Consider the following 21,067-nt stretch of genomic DNA (forward strand, 5'->3'; position numbering starts at 1 on the left):
CAGTTATTTGGCGCACGGTATACACAAGTAAAAACGTGCGTTCAATATTATTTAAAACATTTGACATATTCGAAGAGAACCGTTACTTAAACGATCAAAAGAAACTCCTATGAACCCTGTGTAATACACTGCAAACTCAAAATAATCCGTTTCTGTCCCTAAGTGCAGATTTAGCCATCAAACCCAAGGGTCGATTTAACATATTAGGTCACAATTAGGCGTAAAATCCCCTCCACCCCCCCCCCCCCCCCCAATCAAACACCGTTTTGGCCCATACTCTGGCTAAGATTTATTCTCCACAATGGCGCCCATTTCGGGGCTAAAACAGATCTGTCGAATTTTCAATTCATTCTGAACGTGTCTTGTATGTAAAGTATTCTGTCATACCTAACAATCCGCCTGTTCCGCATCCATAGAACTCTGCTCTCATGGAAATGTATCCAGACCATGTTTCCGGATGAATGCGGATGTATCGACTGATAATTGGTTTATCAAAATAATGTCTCACCACAGTGTATTGGTCAAAATTCCCGCTGAAAATCTACAAAAGGCACATTTTTGAGATAAATGATGAATCACAACTTTTTTAGATTGAGAAGCCCCCTCCCACCTCAATAGGGGTAATATGAAAAGTTAATAGATTTTTCTACAAATTCTCTAATGGACGGTAAAACAACGACCGCGACTGAAGGCTAACTCGAGCGTGCTTTGAAGGTGACCGATAAAACAAGTTCTCATCAGTCTTTAAAATGCAAAAAATTGAGAGGGTGGATAAATTTTGAAATCGGTAACAGCTTACAGAGAAAGGTACGGGGCAGTTCTTCTTCTCGTGCCACCATCTTTAAGAGGGAAATTCCTATAATTGGAATTAGCAACTCCACCCCCTACCCGCAGCCTGTTCATTTTGGAAAGGGACTGGGACAAGACCAAAACAATAAGTAATCAATTACACAACGTTTAAAGTGTTGTCGACTGCCCATATCAGCATTTATACTAGAAATAGGATTTAGCCTTCCCTCAGATTTGACTAGAAACCTGGCGTGTGCTCGATAGATCCGTCATTGTAGTCTTTCGTTGGAATTTTTTACCAAGTGCGTGATAGCTAATTTAAGAACAAAGAGAATAAATAGGCAGATACTACAATACTGGTGACTGAAATTATTATTTCAATTCATTATCATTTTACAGTTAATGAAAACGTTGCTTTGACTATTATGATATATCAAGTAAAAGAAGTAATGCTAAAAATACTTGGATCCGCTTTAAATGGACTCGAAAACGAAACAATACATAAAAGGAGTTCAGAAATCATTCGCAATTTTTCCTTCAAATACGAAACGTTTGACTACGACACAGAACCCTATAATTTTCGCTTTTATGCGGTTACTACTCAAATTACATGCCAGCAGCGCATAAAATGTGCTCTTGAACTACCTGTGCTAAAGGTTGAATGCACTCTCTTTTAAACAATAGCAATTGACAGGAGCTACCTGGAGAAGACCCGTGTTACGTACCCTCTTGACACCGCTGTCTGTTTTGATGAACTCAAAGAATATCCCATTGTTAGTTGATAAACTGTAACTTTTAACCCATTGATTACTGTCCTGCCTTCCCTGAGTCGCCACACCAGTGATTCGTGTCCAGTTTCCCAAGTCTGCTTGGAGCCACTGACCAAGAGTGTTGCTTGCAGCTATCCACGATCCAGATGTTCCTGAGCCTGCCGAGTTATAATGCAACCTTCCCACTTGTGGCCCTGAATTGGTGGGGTGGTGTCTACTAGATGCCGCAATAGCAGCGTCTGATATGAGGCCACTATGCATTCCCAACGCCTCAGAGCATGGAGACAAAGTGATTCTGGGAAAACCTAGCGATGATAACTATATTAACTAAAAAAGTTTTTAATCAATTTAACCAAAAAGCGCACAAGAAACCTCTAAAAGATTAGTTTTACCATTTGAACGCGGGAAAATAGGCGAGAAAATATAAAAGGATGACATGTCTGAAAGTTAGCTCAATTTTCATCGTTTAAGTTGGTTTTTGTGCCTCTTTTTTACCATCGCATAAGGCATCTGCATAAAATAATGACTGACGCACATGACTGAAAGTCGTCATGATATATTTTCTTACAGAAGACGTTCAGAGTAGTTATTACACTGTACTACATACCATCATGACAGCCATACAGCTCCACTCTCAAAGATATGTAGGTGTTCCAGGTTTCTGGTTTAATTTTAATAAAACGAGCTATGATTGGTGGATTAAGGGTATTCCCTATTGTGCTATCGACCTCAAAGTTCCCTTCAAGTTCCTAAGGATGAAGAGAAGAACGAATGTTAGAGGGCAGCGTAGAATCCAACAACTCTGCTATATTTTTCATGTGTAACTCAACTTACAGCGAGATAGGCACGTAGCAGGGTGAGGGGCAGGCGGGGGATTGAGCCCCCCCCCCCCTCTCAGAATTGTTGGAAGTTAAAAAACAATTTGCCAAGAATTATATAATTAAAAATTAATAATGTGCATCCAAAGAGGATGAGATTTGTGTATCAATCGGTTTTGAATTCTGACGCTGCAAGTGCCTTTTCACAACTTTTAATAATTTGTTTACTATCTGTCAGTTTCCTTCGCTAACGGTAGTTGGTTTTTATATACAGCAGTAACAAAGGCACTCCTACCTTGTAAATCAGAAATATAAACCAATTTCGTGAAAGCTGTTGAAATAAGGCGTGACTTGTTTTCTAAGGCGTCCCCTCATTGATAGCAATATAACGGTCCTTAGTTTATAACAATTTAGTGCTTGCGCGTTGTCGAATCGAAAGCCACACAAACTGATATCTACTCAAGATCCAGAGGAAAAAAATTATCCTGCAGCCGGATTCTTACTGCCCGATTCCAAATTTAAAAAGAGAAAGAAAAATTTGTCGTTGTTTGTTTACGTTCACCTTCAAACGTGAAATTAGGAAATGGTGGTCCGCGTAAAAGAAGCGGCAAAGAATTTTACCAAAAAGTGTGATGCAGGTGCAAAGATATTGTTTTGCTCACGAAATCTACTGCTTTTTTGATGTTTTCGATGGATCTTAAACTCCCTAATCAGTCTGATTTTGAGTGACGGGGGTGGGGTGGTTTTGTTTAACCATTTATTTTAACCCCTCCCCCTCCCCCTAGTTGTTTTAGGCTTGCTTCGGGATCTGGATACATTATCGGATTGTCTTTGTCTTACAACAGAGAGCAAACATGATTGACAATGAAGACCATCGCATTGATTTTACTCAATTCCTCTTCAAAACGCTGTTAACAGTAATTTGAAAATTTGAAATTAAAACCTGGTTCAGTAATCATCATTCACTTGCCTCACTGTTTTTATACGCTGTAAAGTTTCCATCTTCGTTTGCGTAATCCAACGTATATTTCTTAACCCACCAAGCATTCACACTGTGTCCTTGAGTAGCGATCGCTGTCACCATGGTAACATTACCCAAGTCAATTTGAAGAAATTGTTTAGCGTCACGGTATTGTGCAATCCAGCCCCCGTCATAAGAACCTAACAGCATGGAAGTCATTTTATTTAGTGTTTAAAGTATTCTTATTCGGTGTCATTATTTCTTTTTATGAGGGGGGTGGGGGAGGTGGGGAATAGGAACTGACATCGGAATTCCTGTTTGCAAAATCTTATTTCGTTCGTCTTTTCTAAAATAACTGAAAACATTTATCTATTTATTTGTTTGTTTGATTGCTTACTTACTTACTTACTTACTTACTTATAAATAAATAAATGAATAAATAAATAAATTAATTAATTAATTTATTTGTTTATTTATTTGAAATTTGTTATTGTGGACGAAATATTTCCATTACTTCATTCTGTGCCCTCATTAAATAAGCGTAATGCATTAACGCATTATTTTGGAACACATTATTCCTGCATTTCGTTCGTGCCCACTGAAAGAAACTGAAACAATTACAACTTCCCCCACCACTACCCAGGATTACTATTAACGCTGCATAAAGCAGCATCTACAGACTAACCGATTTGTCTGTTTGTCGTTAAATTTGCATATCTTTTTAGTGCTCCGAGATTGTAATTACCATTTTGTTGTAAGTTAAGTCTTCCTCTTTCAGGTCCACGGAATTTTGTGTTACGTGATGAAGCCACGATAGACCGATCCGATATGCGGCCACTTTCCATGCCCAGCGCTGATGAGCATCTGTTATTAAGAGCTCCTGATAAATAAAGAGCCGTAAATGACTTTTATTAGTGAGCACTCGTGCGAGTACGAACTTCGTGTCGCAGGGGTCCAGTGTGACAAAAAATACGATCACCCGATGATTATTTTCATGTTCCAACTCTTGGTAAGAGATTAACCCTATCTAGACCGGGATTTTTCCGTCTTTTTTGGCGAGATTTTTTCTCAGAATAAACAACCAAAGTGTGCGAGGGCAGAATCTGCCCCTTCCCCGCCGTCTAGGTCGAGTGTAGTCCTTGTGATAGCTCTGCGAAGATGTTAAGACTTTGTCTGGATGGTTGCAGGATCTAACTCGCCGCCTCCAGCGTAAATAGTTATTGATCTAAAGAGTTGCATCCTACCGTTCAAGCGATCAAAAAACCTCTCCAGTTTTATATTTTTTTAATGTAATTTTTCTGGGTTTTTTTGTTTGTTTGTTTGTTTTGTTTTTCAAGACCCTGTCACAGTGTACGAGAGAACATCAAATATGCTGGCTAAAGGGATGGGATCACTTTGCGTCTTTTCCTCATTCATCATGACTAGTATATTATAAAGATTTACAGGAAAGGCGGTATGTCTTATGGTGAGTAAGCAGACTAAAGTAGCATTAACAAAAAATAACTGAATAAAGTTTAAGTTTAATTTTTCAACATTTATTTAGTCGTTCAGTATATTCTTTGAATTTGAAGCCCAGTCAAGGAAAACATGAAATAAATAGCTTTAAATGTTTTTGTTTTAGAGAAAAAAGGTATTTTTCCTTTGCATGGGAAAACTGTGCGAAAAGCTGCAAAATTTTTGGGCGTATTCCTGTTTGTAAAATGGGTCAGTTTTCATTTTTATAATCATGCGTACGTACTTGTTTAACTTTAAATAAGCTTCTTTTCTAAAGAATTAGGTAGTTATTTTGCTTGGCTTGAAGTTGCGGTTTTATCCGACTTGGATGTCCTGTGGTAAGAGCTAAAATTTCTACAGATTTTTGGAAGGTTTTTAGCATGCAACTAAGTAGAACATCCTCTTAGGGAAGGGGGTGATCTTTCATTACTTTAAAGTTAACCTTAGATTGATTGGACTATAACTGTTATTCTAAAGCATATCTGTGAGATATTCTGGAAATTGTAGTAGTTATCAACCCACCTGACATACAACCGTAGAATTCTGCTCTCATGGCAATAGAGCTACACCAAGTGACTGGGTGAATGCGGATGTATCGACTGATAACTGGTTTATCCAAGTCATGTCTCACCACAGTGTATCGATCAAAATTCCCACTGAAAATCTACAAACAATCACTCTTATGATCATCATCATCATCATCATCAACTGCTCTGCAGTTGGTCATGAGCTTTCATTACGTGTTCCGGTCTTGTACCATGCAAACATCAGCTTTGGGCGACCGGGCTTACGTTTGCCATGTTTGGGGTAAAAAAAAATACTGTTTCACAAACATAAATGTTTAAAGCTATTTTGCAAAATTTCACCTTAATTTCTTAGCTACAATAATCTGAGTAGGTTGTTAAGCGCATTATCCTAAAACAACATAAGCCCCAGGCGAGAGATCATTCAAACGTAAGGCCGAAGTAAAAGGCCAATATTTTAGGATCAGTTCCTTCAAAATAGAGATTTTCAAGTAAGAAATCAGATACTTTCTCGAGAGTGCCATATCTAAACTAAATTTTTCATAGCAGATCAGTACCCTAGTTTCGAAGGTTTTTTTTCCTTTTTCTTTTTTAGAACAAACGTACAAACGTGCTTTCAAAGAATGCTGAAAATATCTTAGCCTTTACAAGACAAATATGACAAATTGAAGACATCTTTCCATCTTTGTACGAGTACTACTTTCAAATTCCGTCCCCAGAACCCTTTCTCTTTCCTGTTGTTCACGAGGTTGTAGGAACAAGATTGGTGTGACAAGTCATCATCTAAAAAACGTAAACTAGATTTTAAAAGTCATTCTCGTACTCAATCTCATACTCGTAGTCAAATTTGAAGGTCTGTTCCTATCTCCTCATTGTTGTCAAAAACGTCCACGTCCTACAAAAAGATCCGAAGTGAGTCGGATCATTTGATAACTTCAGAAAACAGCGACTTAGTGGAAGTCAGGTAACGAAGTTGATCAACCATTACTTTCGAAAAGTGGAATCTTAGTTAATTTCTTTACTTTCGAAAAGTGGTCGGTTAAAAGGTAACGAGCCGGGCCGGGAGTACAATCATAAGCTTTAATTACTGTAATAAAGCCGCTGAGAACACAACGTTTATCTACCTGGAGCAGTTACCGCAATGTGTTATTTAGCACAAGCTCAGACGAATAGATTGCACAACTGCCTCGTAGTCACAGGCCATTCTACATATCAGTGCAAAGTTCCATCCATCCCCTGTGAAAATTTCGCCGCAATCCAGTTTCTCTTCCACAAATGAGAGGTGAAATTGTGACATTCGAATAACACTGCCATATTTCCATCGAACATGTCATCAATGCGGGAATGTTCGCAATAAACCAGTAAAATGGATAACTATCGCTTTAAAATGTCTCTACGAAGAAAGAGCTGGAAGAGTTTCATTAAAAGTGCCATGAAACGAGATTAGTCCATCACATTGAAACGAAATTCACTGTCAATCATGGTTTTTTTATTATTAGCCGCTGACCAGCTCGTTTCTGACTCAAGTACTTTAAGAACGTTGTGTGATCAGTGCGGGCAGTTTTTCGGCCAGAAAACGTTTTTTGCCCCACCACTTGAAGGAAATTTCATATGTCTAAAAATTGATTTAAACATTCCAAAATGAATAAAATGAAGTGAGATTTTCTTGCCGATACAAATCACGGACATTATAAACAGTTGCGGAAGTGAGACCAGGAACCTACCAATGAGCATTGCAAGCTGAATGCTTGCGCGTGGCATACTATATAGTGCCGTGTACAACATATAGTGCCAGCTAACTCTTGGCATTTAGGTATTGCATTTCATTTTATCTGTATTCATAGTGCTTTTTTGAGCCAATTAACGAACTGGTCAGCGGCTAAAAATTTAAACATGGTGGACAGTGAATTCGTTTCGATCTCGTTACATGACAGCTTTAGTGAAACTGTTACAGCTTTTTTATAACTATCAATGTTGGCCAGAAATGTTAAATCTTGCTTCGTGGAGAAATTTGAAAGCGAAAGTTATCTCATTTCTTGGTTTGTTGCTAACACTCTTTTGTGACATGTTCGATGGAAACATGGCCGTGTTACTCGAATGCCACAGCTTTCACCTCTCACTTTTGGAAAAGAGACTGGATCGCGACCAAATACTTTAACAGAGGATGGAACTTTCCACTGATATGTAGAAGAGCCTGTGAGTATGAGCCGCTTTTGAAATTTATTCTTTTGAACTTGGGCTAAAATCGCGTGTTGCGATAAGTGCTCAAAGAAGTAGATAAACTTTGTGCCCTCGCATTTATTACAATAATTAAAGCTTTTATTACACCCATTTTGAAATCACTGGTGATCCTTGCAAAATGATTGGCTCTCAACAGCGCGATTTATTCACGAATCGCACTATTTGTTTGCTCTAAATGGTATCCTTCTATTAGCCCATCAAAATGAAAATGAATAAACAAATAAATAAAATAATTATTAATATTGAAAAAGTCTTTGTGATTTCAAAATGGGTGTAATAAAGTGGTAATTGAACTTCGTATCGTGTAATTTTGGTCTGAAATCGTACTTTTGATTTCAAATCACGCATATGATTTCTGACCAAACCGAATCGACTCAGTTCAATTAACATTATGAAATTGCAATTCATCATATCATAAACGTGCAGGGTCATCGTTTATAAATAGTGAATTAGGAGGTTTTGAATGATATGTATTCAGCTGCAAGTCTTGCAAAATTCACGATCTCGTCACTGGGCTTCGAGCTCTGCCCGGGCTGCGAAAAGTAACAATGATTTCTCCGATCTTACTGGGAGAGACGCTTTTAATATACGACTGCCGGGAGATACCAAGAGGTTACAAGCATTAATGACATACCTTCTTGACACCACTGTCGGTTTTAACAAGTTCAAAGAACACTCCAGTGCTAGTTGATAAACTGTAGCTTTTAACCCAGTAGTTATAGTCTTGTCTTCCTTGGGTCGCCACACCAGTGATTCGTGTCCAGTCCCCCATGTCTGCTTGGAGCCACTGGTACTTGTTATTACTTGCAGGTTGCCAGGCGCCAACTTTACTGGAACCCCCCACAATTTTGTGCAGCCTTCCAAGTTCTGGGCCTTGATTTGGAGAATTGTGTGTGGTTGTACTTGATGCCGTAATAGCAACGTGTGATATGAGGCCATTACGCATTCCCAAAGCTTCAACACAAGAGCGTACAGCTGGTTTGATAAATCCTAGAAAAACGTAGTGACAACAGTAGCAATAACAAAAAGTATGTAAATCGCATGAAGGTCGCTAAAACGCGCGGAGAACTGCTTTAGCATAGATTTGTCTCGTCATCATGCGTACTACGAAGCCACGTGAGAAATCACCAAACGCCAAAGTGGCCACTGCACTTTCTGCAATTGATAGAGACGGTCACAGCAAAAGTGTGTTCATGTTTACGAAGACAAATGTTGCAAAATGAATGAAAAACAGTCGTACAATAACCATCAGTCTGGGTCCACTGAATCATCAACAGTTAACAAAAGTGAACTAAGTCAACTGAGCAGAGCATTTTATAAACATTCTAATAAATCAGAGTTTTGACTTCCTCCGATTCTAGGGAAGGTTGTATGCTGGTCATTATAAAATGTCGTGTAAACTGTTAACTACATTTATTGCCAAGTTCCTGTTTACTCTTACCACAAAATAGCGTCGCCTTATTCTAAAAAAAAATCCAGAGAGTTTCCAACGGGAGTAGAACCGATAGCCTTTCAGAATACCTGAAATTCAGAATACCTGGAATGGTTTGACCACTGAGCCCGGTGAGACTCGTATCGTTTGCTAGGTCATTAAATGCCTAACAAACCAGTTAAGCATGATATGTTATTTCACCTGCATTTCTTGTTCAAGATGAATGACTATTATATTGGAATTTAAATAACTAAAATTATTGTCACGCCTAATTGTCCTTTTACACTCTTCCGGTCCCTTGAGAAGTGCACAAACTACATTCGCCAATCTGTCAGTTCATAAAGGACATATTTCTGTCAATTTCCGAGAACAGTCAAACAAATTAGCGTAGAGTTGTTAGAACGCTATTCTAAATAGCCGTCAGTGTCCAATGTTACTGACCAAAGTAGTGACTTTGTCCACTCGCATAGCATGTTAAGCATTACATTTATGTGACTAAAACTTTAAAGAAGAACCTCGATTTCAAGAAATGTACTTCAAAATTAATCCTAGTGTGGAAAATTCAAAACTTTTACCTCTTAACATCCTAACATTGTCTTACTAATGATATTGTCATGCTCTTTATGTTTCTGTTTCTGTCGATGTTTGCATGTACAATGTGCATGAATCTTCCTGCTGTATGATAATCATTACCAAACTGCATCTTAAATAGATTAAAATATACCTTCATAACATCCATACAACTCCACTCTCAAAGATATGCGTGTTGACCAGGCTTGTGGTTTGATTTTGATAAAACGAGCGAGGATTGGTGGATCAAGGATATTCCCAATCCCACTATTTCTTTCAAAGTTCCCAGCAAATACCTGATAATTAAAAAGATCGAGAGATCAAAAGAAAGAAAGGACAATGTAACATTGTGCCATAGCAAGAAAGTAGAAGTCCACAAGTATCATCCAATTTGATTTGCCCTCAAAGGGTCCATCAAATAGCCTTGGTTAAGTTTTTAAACACAGCTAGTAGACAAATTCTGTTGACCTTCGCATACTTACCTGACCATTTCATTGATATTACTCGACTATCCATTAAGCAACAACGTTAACATTTAGTTGAACACGTAACATTAAAATATGGTTCAGTAATCATTATTAACTTGCCTGGCCGTTGTTGTACGCTGTAAAGTTTCCATCTTCGTTGCCGAAATCCAACGTATATTTCTTTACCCACCAGGCATTCACACTGTGTCCTTGAGTAGCGATCATCGTCACCATAGTAACATTACCCAAATCGATTTGCAGAAACTGTTCTGTGTTAGAGTACTGGGCAGTCCAGCCGCCTTCGTAAGAACCTAACAGAACAAAAGAAAAACGCCGGGCTAAATATATGTGTATACCTAAAGTAATACAAACCAAAAGGTGGAGGCTAAATCACATGGGTCGCATTATCGTTCAGCCAGTGTGGCCTCCCCGATTCTTATTTTCAAGCTTTACAACACGGTTTTGTTCAAATTCGTGGGCTCTCTCGATTGCAGAGATGAGATTAGTTGATATGACGAAAAAGTTGTTTAATTCGGTGCAAATCCATTATTTTAATCACAGAAGACACCACATCAATTTTTCCCAGATAAATTTTCGTAATGGGCACGAGGTTTAACGGCGTTGCCGTATTTAAATATTTGAGAAAAAGTTATTTGGGACTAAAGTAGCCACGGGTATAACCCACCCCCGCTTCGATCTGGACAGGGTTAAGACTGTAGGCTTGAAACAGACGAAAACATTCATGAGATCATCTGACCGGTGTGCGAAGGTTTTGAGTCCCTTGAGTTTTGTCAGCTCTTGTATTAGATGTTCCTGCGAATCGAATTGAAATCGTAACATTTTATAACTTACCGTTCTTTAGTAAAAAGAGTCTTCCTCTCTCGGGTCCACTGAATTGTTTGACACGCGATGAAGCCACAATGGATCGGTCCGGTACGTTCCCGCTTTGCATGCCCAGCGGTGAAAAGCATTTGGAAGGAGGTCCCGCTAAACAAAAAAAATGCAGCAGTGCGTTGAGCTAAAAATCAAATACGCTAAGGCAGCCTTTCTGCACAAAACAGATGTCAAACAGCTTTTGGTTGCTATTCTGAGCACAACCGTAAACAATACCTAAGGAGAGTGAGTCAATCAAAATGCAACTAATGAATTGCAAGATCGAATATGATGTTAGGACGTGTGTCTTTTTTAAAACATCTAAGAAACGGCTGCCTCATATCCGGGGGCCTGTTCTTCTACGCGCGATCTGATTAAAAAATATAGAGGCTCATGGCAGATTGACCCCATGCCGCCTTACGCTCCTTGCAAAACCTTCCTCTTGGCTTTCCGCCTGTTTTATTGAACATTTTGCGCGTGTAAGCATTTTTTTTTAATAACTACTGTTTACAATTTCATGAAACAGTAAATGCATTACTACTGAAAGTACTAACTCTAGCGCAATAGTGTAAATATGAGTAAAAATAGAAGCATCACCTGGGTTTAAAATTATTTATCTTAAAATATTTCAAAATATTTAGCTTATAAGTTTTTTAATCTTTTCAAACGGAGATCCTTTTTTGCTTTAAATAAGTATTAAAATGTTCCAACAGCATGTCCCACCAACCTTCACTGCCTTTCATAAAACGTACAGCACGTCTTTTGCCGAAATATTGTAGAAAATACTACTCTGCATTTTAAAATCTGCCCTCATAAAAGATGTTGTCAGGGAGCTTTTCCCTGTTATGTGGTGAAATAACGGCGCTTTCCAGTTTTTTTGTTACTTCTAGCCAGTCAGACCGATCAGGTCGTAAATGGAATGCACCCAACATGGAGTTCTGATTAGTCATGTCAGTCTTTTGAATTCCTAAAATGTGGAGCATGTAGTTTTCAGAACAAGCCACTTTGAGGAATTGTAAAGACAGCCTTTTAAGAGACATTTTAGTCACAAACTGACCGATATGCCCAACCATTTCTGATACAAAGAAAACGTCCTATGATTTCTAATAAGGTGTTTCAGAGAAGACCGTTTTAGCAATTTTATTGAGCTACAATAGCAATCAGCCGCATGTGCGTACACTGCTATGTTCAAAGTACAGTATTTTAAAATTTCTACCTGATTTGCAACCATGGAATTCAGCTCTTAATGATACGTGGCTTTTGAAGGTGATTGGATGAATTCTTATCAACCGTGCAGTAATGGCTTCCTTGAGGTTGTTGCGGACGACTGTGTTTTCGTCGCTATTACCATCAAACACCTGACGATATGTAACAATTTAATTTTGTGTAATATGTGAATAACCGGAGACATGACTAGTCAGTAAAGTTAAGTAGATTATCAGTTTAATAAAGTGATCTTTCTAACGTTATTTATCTCTTTTTAAAGTGGATAATACCCGCGAGGGTTTCGTCTGTATTAGTAAGGGTAGATTTGAGAGCTAGTACGAGATTGAGTACGAGTACAACTTTTTAAATCTCTTTCGCTTGCTATAGATAATCACCTGTCACACCAATGTTGATTGTAGGATCTCCTTATCTACTTGTTATATAAGCAACAGGGAAGAGTGAGAGTTCTTGGGATGTGACTGGTTTGAAATTTGAAATTCGTAGTCGTACACAAATCTAAAGGTCCTGATGTCTGTTTGAAGTTTCCAATAGAGAGAATAAAAAAAGATAAATTACAGCCTGCCATATGCAGTGGAACGTATTGAACAGTTTGTGTTATAAAAGAAAGGTTCATTGACAAAGTAGTGAAGGCATACTTTGATGGAACATATAATGAATACCTTTACATTTTGCCCCTCTTTGTAGTTGATATAAATATTCCCATTGTAGCTGTAGGAGATTCGATACGTTTTTACCCACTGGGAAGATTCCGGTCTTCCCTGAGTTGAGATTCCAGTAACCCGAGTCCAGTTTCCAAAATGGACTTGTAACCACTGGTTTTCATTGTTTACTGCCGCTGCCCAGCTGCGGCCTTGAATAGTCTGGTTAAGTCTACCATAGCTGGGTTTAAGATATTCGTTATACTGACTCGACGCTTGAATTGACGAACTAGGAATATCGTAGTTTTCCATTCCCAAAGCCATCTTGCACTCTAAATTTAAAGCATGAAGGTATTTGTCTTTTTTAATCCTGATTAGTCACTTACTGGCGTCTTGGACTAAGTTATTGCAATGGTAGCCCCATGTTGAATCCTTATTCCCTCAGTTATGTCTCGCTATCCCACCTGCACCCTTTGCAACCTATGACATTTTTTGTCGAGAGAACAAATGAACGAACAACAAAAGGAGGCTTCCAGGCATAAAAACATGGAGCTGCAAATTATTTGTGTCCAATGAAATTAGACCGTAGAGCAAGCGCAGGCCTACTTATCCAGAAGACATGGAATGATCTCAATAGCCTTCGTAAGAACTTTCAGTTCGCTTAATTATCAGCGCCATCAACAGAGCCACTTTTTTTATCAAACAAACTACTTCAATCCACTGTTCCGAAAAAGATGGTGGCTGGTACATTTACACATAATTCGTAGCGTACGGAAACCCTGAAAACGCTCATAAAAACGCACGGAATAGTTCTAAAAACTTCAAACCTGGCATACACATTGTTTTTAGTACAGAGACGAATTTCGTAAAAATGTGGGTTTCTGTTTGCTCATTAGCTGTGTTAGGCTCGCAAGGTATTGTGGCAAAATGTACATCTGCCATCTTTTCACGTACAGTAGATTCTGTACGCCATTTGAATTATTTACACGAGCATCTTGAGAGATGTCAGCAAAACTTTTACTTAATAATATTTAATATTCGTAGTGCGCGGGTTTCATACGGAAATGCTCACTCGGGCATAACAATGATACAGATTAAAGAAACATAATTTGGGTTTACAGTATTTGACAATGGTCATTCCTTAAATTTACAATTATTGTTACTTAATGCTAATAAACTAATAAACTAATAAAACGCTTGGAATAAATGTGATGGAATATTTTAAGCCTGATGAATAAATGAGAATGTTGTATTATTCAGCGACACAGGCATACTCGGGAAAAAATCCGAGTGCTCCTATCAGGAGTCGAACCTAAGGCTTTTTGATTACCATTTCGGAATGGCATACGCGCATATGCCACACATGGCATATTTTTTTCAGCACATGGCTATCACAAAATGTTTTATCCTTTTAGACAGTGGATGTTCTCTGCTGCCTAACGATGTCCTAGAAATAAACAAGCCTTGCTTTTAGTTGACTATGATTCGTATTGTTAAGCAACTTATTCCATGTGGCTAAATTTTCTCCGATTAAAAATACAAAACGAGACTAAACATGCCACTTATCAGTCCACCATTGATTCCCTCAAAATACGAACAAAGATTGTACTGATGTTTGTGGTTAAGTTTGTATGTAGCACGTTTGCATGGTGATGTTTGTGCTTTCGCTTATACTTGAATTTGCGTTGTTTACAACAGAAAAATGGGCTCTACACTAAACTGAACCATGATACAACACTTAATTGTCCTTTCTCTTTTTGAACTTAAACACTAGTTCAAAAAAGTCAGACCTAGGAAAGTAAGCAGAGTTATGCAATTTTAGGATTGTCTGATGAGCACGAAGTAATGGAGAGCGCAAGTTTCATTTTTGAGAGGCGTTTCCTTCAGAAGTGCTGCCGTGGTTACTTTTAATATTCCCCTTTGGGCTTACCAGCCATATCCGGATGCCCGGTACTCAACCATAGTTAATTGAAGGCAATGGTTATGAAACCTGACAAACTTATTTGTTACATGTTTTTGTTTGCCTTTTTGGCCTTGACCCTGCACAAAGAACAATACGGAATTTGGAATGTGTTGGAGCAACTGACCAATCGAAATGTTTTTGTTAAGATATTCAAACGTGTACTAAACGTTAAAACAAAGGATTGTGCAGGGTCGCGGCCCTTCCAACATAAACTGCAGCACCATTGTTTTCATGGCAAGGTTTCATAACCAGTCCCTCGAGTAACTATGACTCAGCCAACCTCCAATCCCCTTGTTATGGGATTGCAACGGGTTGCTGTGACCTTGCTTCGTTGCACTTTCTTTCTAATGATTTAATCTGCTATACAATGTAGCTCACCACTGTTAAATCCACCCCCTTTAATAAAAACAAGATTCGGTGATTCAACTAATGCCGGCCTACCTTTCTCGCAGCGGTCGCCCAACCAGAATACTTCGCACAGACATGTGTAATTTTTAGCACCGTTCACGCAAGTGCCATTGTTTTGACACTGATGCTGGAAGCAGAAGTATGCAACTAACCAAACATGTGAATAAAACAACATAAATCAATAATCAGATCACTTATATATATAACAGAAAAATAAATAAAAATACTTAAGCTGCCGCGGGCTGTTTGAGCGAATTGTTTCTTTGTTTGTTTGTCTGTTTGTTTCGCTAATCTAATTTTTAATTCAGGTTTAAGACATATGCATACTATACGGTAACCGTGGTTGCACCATACTTGGTAAAAAAAAAATTCTTCAGTATATTTTTCCCTTATTAAAATAGCTGGGTTTTAATTTACCTTAGTAATTAAGGTTACACAGTACCCGGGAGATTCAAAGGGGTTAATTTTCCCGCTGAGTGCCTTTTGAGGGAGTAAACATGGACGATGGAGAGATTTTCTTCTTTGCTTCCTCACTTTTATACTGTTACAGCGGCACTTAACGCTTTTCACATGTCGTGGTTTTTTTTTATCAACCAAATACTTGTTTGCCAGTCTAAACTGCTTCCGAAATTGGTAACCTTGTTTTAGTTTTCGTCAGGTTCCTACAGTTTTTGACAAAATAAACATGTGCTAATGAAAAAGTAATATTTTCCATACACAAAATGAAAAACGTTCTGTAAACCTCAGCATTCAATACACTCAGGTAAAAGTCCGAAAAAAGGCTGCAAACACAACGCACGTAGTACACGTGGACGGTGGAGCATGGCTCCTGACATGGCCGATATATATAGGGAGTTTAAGAAGCGCTACTACGGCAAAGAAAACGTTGCAAAATAATGGGGATTTGAGACAAAAACAAAGGCCATGCACGCACGTTATAATTTTTGGTACATTTCTTTGGCGTACTCGGCCAAATAACAACGTGAAATGGCCAAATACAAGGTTTTGTGGAAAACGTGAGACATGGCAGAAATTTTTCATTCTTTGTCTCAACTTGAATGCTGTTCCTATCTTTTCCTCTCCCATCGTCACTGGATAGTTCGGCCACATTAATGTACAAGTTGAACGAATTAGGATAATTCCGAAGTAGTACAAGTAACACGAACTTATATTTTCAAGTGACGTTTTCGTTGCCGTCGTGGTTTGTTAAAGTCTCCATAGACAAACTCATACTGTCTTTTATAGGAAACTGATACTCAAATAGCTCTAAGTGTGCAAACACTTAGATATGACTTTCGTCTATTTTTGCTTTTTACATTCCTGCACGCCACCATTTTGAATTTATGACGTCATGCGGTTGCTGCTACTATCGGTAAGCAGAAGTTCTTTCTTTTCAAGCAATCTTATTACGTCGTGAAATCCAACATGGTTGGGTTAAAGAAGAAAACAAGCGATAATCAAATGCCGCTGTGTCCTACATAGAAATATTATTTCCATGCATGCTTTCCAACGAAATTTGAAATTAGATTGTACTTTCAACGATTTAATTATATTTATAACTTCAAATTATTTCAAGTGTGGAGGTTTCCTTTAAAACAACTTTACGGACTTTATGGTCTATACAGACCGTAAGAGTGGTACCCACACTACAGCCAAAACTAGCAGTGTGAATATTCATGTACACCTCGTTCTTAAAGAGCGGGTAGGGAAAGGACCCGTTTTCGTTATCTGAAGGTGAGGTTTCAGTTCGTATCAATGACTAGAAATTTCCCACAGTTCTAACAGTTGTCTAACTTTGACAGCAATACTGCCGCCATAGGTTGGCCACAAATCACACCATACTGGTACGTTATAAATTCCCGAAAGAGGTCTCTTCAGACTTGGCTTTAAAAAAGGCACGCGGTGTTACAGGAAGCTGCTCCTCTTCAATGACAGTTTATTGAAAGATGAACCGTTTGATAAATTGACCTTAAATACGATTTTAAAGAAATCGCTGACTGTAGAGATCACGAACAGTAATCTCATCAGACGTCCATAGTCGTCCAGGATTTAACCCGCTATGTCTGCATCGATATAATGGTGGCGTTGGTCAGCGTGGGATAGAAAATCACCATAGCAACACATAATTCACGGACCGTTTAAGAACTAAATAACGATTTTACGGTCCATAAGGACCTTGCGGATCGTCAAAACGTTTCACCCATCACTCAGCCTTCTCAGTGAAACGTAGAAATATTCCGATTCCCCATAATGAGATGACCGTATATGGACTGACTACTGCTCTGACTAAGTGTATACAGCGACTGTACGGATAGTAAGGCTGTTTTTACAGACCCTATTAGTTTGTCTATATGGGAAAACACACTGTGGAGGAAGATCTTGTTATTCTTTTTCGAGACATTCGAAAACGGAGGTTTTCGAATACGCATTAGTGCGGCCGGTGCTTTAGATTCTGCACCCACCAGGCTGCGAAATTTATAGGTTTTTTCACCCGCCTGCTATGAGTTCAGAACTCTTTATATTTACGTAAGGTTAGATCACTATGATTACTGAATGAAACGCGATAATTTTGCATTATTTAACAAACTACGACCTCAAAATCGTTTCGTGCAAAGGTAAGTCTATATTTCTCTTGTTTTATTAAAATTACAAATCAAATATTTTGGGGTTGATTCTTGGTAGCACGTGAGCAAACTCAAGTATGGGTATTCACTCAAAGGAAACCTGACTTTTAAATTCAGACCTATCAAATATAATAAATTTTAACACGTATTTACGTAGAAACAAACCTTCATTTATCATGTCGCAGTACACCTGAATACTGTTTCCAGATCGGTCCAGATCCAGCCAGTATAGAGAGCTTTTCGCTGCCACTCCTTCACTTGCTTTAATCTCACTGCAGGATTCAGCAGGCAGCTCAGGAAGGGAACCCAGGGGGACTACAGGAAAGTAACATTCAAGAAAGATGTACAAATCATTAAGTATAAAGAATGAAAGGTATTGTGGTTTAATAGGAAGGGTGTGATAATGATGATGACCGTCGAGGAGATGATGATGATGATGATGATGATGATAGCTAGGGTGATGATAATTGTTATGAGGTGGAATTTTATTATTAATTGCTTAATGAGTGGAGTTATTTTAGTGGCATGACTTAGGAACTTGTGACCGTCGCTTAGATGATTTGTTATCTTAGTCTTTTAACAAGCATTTCATGGAGGACGTCATGTTTAAAGAGGAAGTATCACGCAAATTTGCTGTCATTTCAAAACCACTAAAACCCAAAAATGTTTGTTTTTCAGCAGAAACAACGAAATAATTGTTAAGTTTGTTATAAATTATCAATCCATTGCAATAAAACTGTCGATTAGTGCCTCTGGCCAGAGACAGAGTAGGTCAGTATGGATTGAAACTTGAAATACATTAGGCTAATGTTTTTCAAGTTCTCGCATTTTTGTTTACTAAATGCGTTAGAACAGATCACGAGTTGTTCCTTTCAAGAATTTAGTTGATTTCTTTCCTTTCGTCATTCTAGAATTATTTAGCAGCTGATTGAAGTCTTATCTCACCATTTTTAACAAAAGATATCAAAAAACCCCATGATACTTCCCTTTTAAGTGGGGAAAAGCGACAAAATGCAGACCTTATGTAAATTACCTCTGTCAATCCACTTTTTCATGTAAAAGCGACCAGGATCGTTCATGAGATGTCCTGGGTTTGCTTCTTTGGTTCTGTTGTTTAGCTCACAGAGCCTTCCGGCTATGACGTAGTTGTAGCTTTGGCATCTAGATTCCCTTTCACACTTCACAGCACATTCAAAAGGACCCTTCACCGGAAATGACGCAAACGTGTGACCATTGAGAGTTTTGCCATCCATGGAAACTCTAGAACTGCATTGGCTCGCAGAAGATGGCAAAGAAATCCGTGAAATTATGTAGATACGTAACGCAACTGCAGCAATCAAAGTCCCTTGTGGGATCATGGCAAAACGGGGAAGAAAAACCCTAAATAAACAAAATATAGTGTTAAAGGATGTGAATGAAATAGAAAAACAATGTTTCACGAGTATTCGTAGCCCGAGAGTCGTGCGAAGATATTGTAATGCGAGCGAATAACAAACCTAGAAGGCTGGAGAGAGAAGGCCATTTTTTTAATATAATTGTTTCTTTTTGGTAAAATATCTGACCAGACACAAATCGCCATTTCTTGGTTGTTCAGGAGGGTTTACCCACTTGATTTAAAAATACAACAACTCTATGACAACTGCTTACATCTTGCATTTTTTTCTTATCCTTTGCTTTTTGTTTCGCTCAAGTTTAGCATCAGGATACAAACGAAACGTCATTGGGGTTTCTACAAATTCTTTGTCTTAATAGGGTACCAGGTTCTAAAAGTATTTTGTACGTACATTGTCTTTTCAAAAGAAAACTCAGTTTTTAATTAATTTTCATAGATAAATTATAAGCCTCTTTGAAATTTTATGAGTTCGTTAGGCAAGTTTGCTTTCAAAATTACCAATAGCCGATCAGAAAATATTTAACGGGTCCATAGAGTTATCGAACTTTCTGAAAGCAGGCTTCGGGTTCTGAAATAACAAATGTGCGAGATAAAATGCAACAACTAGGAAAAGCTAATTATGTTACTGAACCTTGGATATAATTTCATTTAGTCAAACAAGAGCACCAAAAAGAGGAAATTTGAACCATGGAATTGTTTGACGTGCTTGTTTTTCCGACCGTTTCAATCTAGAGCTTTGAGAATCATGTTTGGATAGACTTAATGTAATTAGTTCTACACATTTTCTAAGTATGGACCACTGTTACCTCTTTCAGTGTTCAAGTTTAGGAGCTCCAGCGATAAGATGATCACATCCTGTAGTATCGAGCGAAATATTTCGAGTACTGATCAAAACTACACCGGGAATGACTCAGAATTGAAAGAAACTTGGTCAAAGCAATTTTACGGAAATGAGAGAGTAAACATGACTCTCTGATATATGAATTGCCGTATATCAGAGAAATTAAGCAGTTAACACTCAATCAGACTCTATTAAAGCTAATTGTTTCCCTAAGTATTGTTCTTGTCACCCTTTTTGTGACTCATTTTTATGCATATTATTTTTAAGATCATTTATTGAACCAATCTTACCTTGACACTCATGTTTGAACTTTACAATGTAAGCCTGAAGATTCCGAAACGTTGTTTACTAATATCGCTTTTGAAGAAATGTAAGCCTGAAGATTCCGAAACGTTGTTTACTAATATCGCTTACTTTTATTTTAAAATGTTTCATTCAAGCCTTACTTCTCCAAATAAAACAAGGTAACATTTACATTTTGGGATTCTCCAGGTTTTCTGCAAATATCTTTTCGGAGAGTCTTTTATCGGCCTAGGTATTGAAACACGGACAAACTCGAAACGTGGTTGAGCTCGGTACCCTTTGCAATGTAAGTGAAAGGGGAATTTTATTGGAAACAATTACAAGAACCCAATACCAATTCAGTCCTTTATCTCGGCTGGAACGGAACGTCTAAATTACCGTCATATTATATGCACAATCTTTTTTTCACTCGAGTGGCATGCTGTTTTGAAAACAAAACCTTGCCATTATTCGACAGTGTTCCAAACAAGTTTTTACTCTGCAAGACACCTGCCTAGTTTCCAAACACGGATACCTGAAAGAGCCTAAAATTTCAAAATGGTCCAGAATGCTTTTTATCGAAATGCCTCACTTATTATAAGTCGTGAAAGCCTTGACCCTTCGAAATTTGTTTAAAATGAGTACCATTAGATGGAATAGTGTTCAGAAGCTCCAATTGAAAAGTCCTCAAAAATGTCTAACTCGAAAGGAAGGTAGATAACGTAGTTTAATGCCCGAGAATGGTAGCAGTC

General features: G+C 38.1%; 1 protein-coding gene across 1 annotated transcript in view; it reads right to left on the reverse strand.

The window, feature by feature from the left end:
* Window positions 1-19,172, reverse strand: part of LOC146481067 (uncharacterized) — a 29,274-nt gene extending 10,102 nt beyond the window's left edge. Inside the window, exons 1-15 of the mRNA XM_085109006.1 lie at window positions 18,833-19,172; window positions 17,965-18,114; window positions 15,209-15,322; window positions 12,826-13,136; window positions 12,156-12,297; window positions 10,919-11,053; window positions 10,187-10,377; window positions 9,754-9,895; window positions 8,232-8,587; window positions 5,355-5,496; window positions 4,084-4,218; window positions 3,348-3,538; window positions 2,167-2,308; window positions 1,515-1,864; window positions 388-541 (exon numbers count right to left, since the gene is read on the reverse strand). Coding sequence (XP_084965132.1) covers window positions 388-541; window positions 1,515-1,864; window positions 2,167-2,308; window positions 3,348-3,538; window positions 4,084-4,218; window positions 5,355-5,496; window positions 8,232-8,587; window positions 9,754-9,895; window positions 10,187-10,377; window positions 10,919-11,053; window positions 12,156-12,297; window positions 12,826-13,136; window positions 15,209-15,322; window positions 17,965-18,114; window positions 18,833-19,157 — 2,980 coding nt within the window. The 5' untranslated portion in view covers window positions 19,158-19,172. The remainder of the gene's footprint in view (window positions 1-387; window positions 542-1,514; window positions 1,865-2,166; window positions 2,309-3,347; window positions 3,539-4,083; window positions 4,219-5,354; window positions 5,497-8,231; window positions 8,588-9,753; window positions 9,896-10,186; window positions 10,378-10,918; window positions 11,054-12,155; window positions 12,298-12,825; window positions 13,137-15,208; window positions 15,323-17,964; window positions 18,115-18,832) is intronic.
* Window positions 19,173-21,067: the final 1,895 nt, after the last annotated feature.

This window comes from Pavona decussata, unplaced genomic scaffold (genome assembly GCF_977016875.1).
Source record: "Pavona decussata unplaced genomic scaffold, jaPavDecu1.1 SCAFFOLD_51, whole genome shotgun sequence".
NCBI lineage: Eukaryota > Metazoa > Cnidaria > Anthozoa > Scleractinia > Agariciidae > Pavona > Pavona decussata.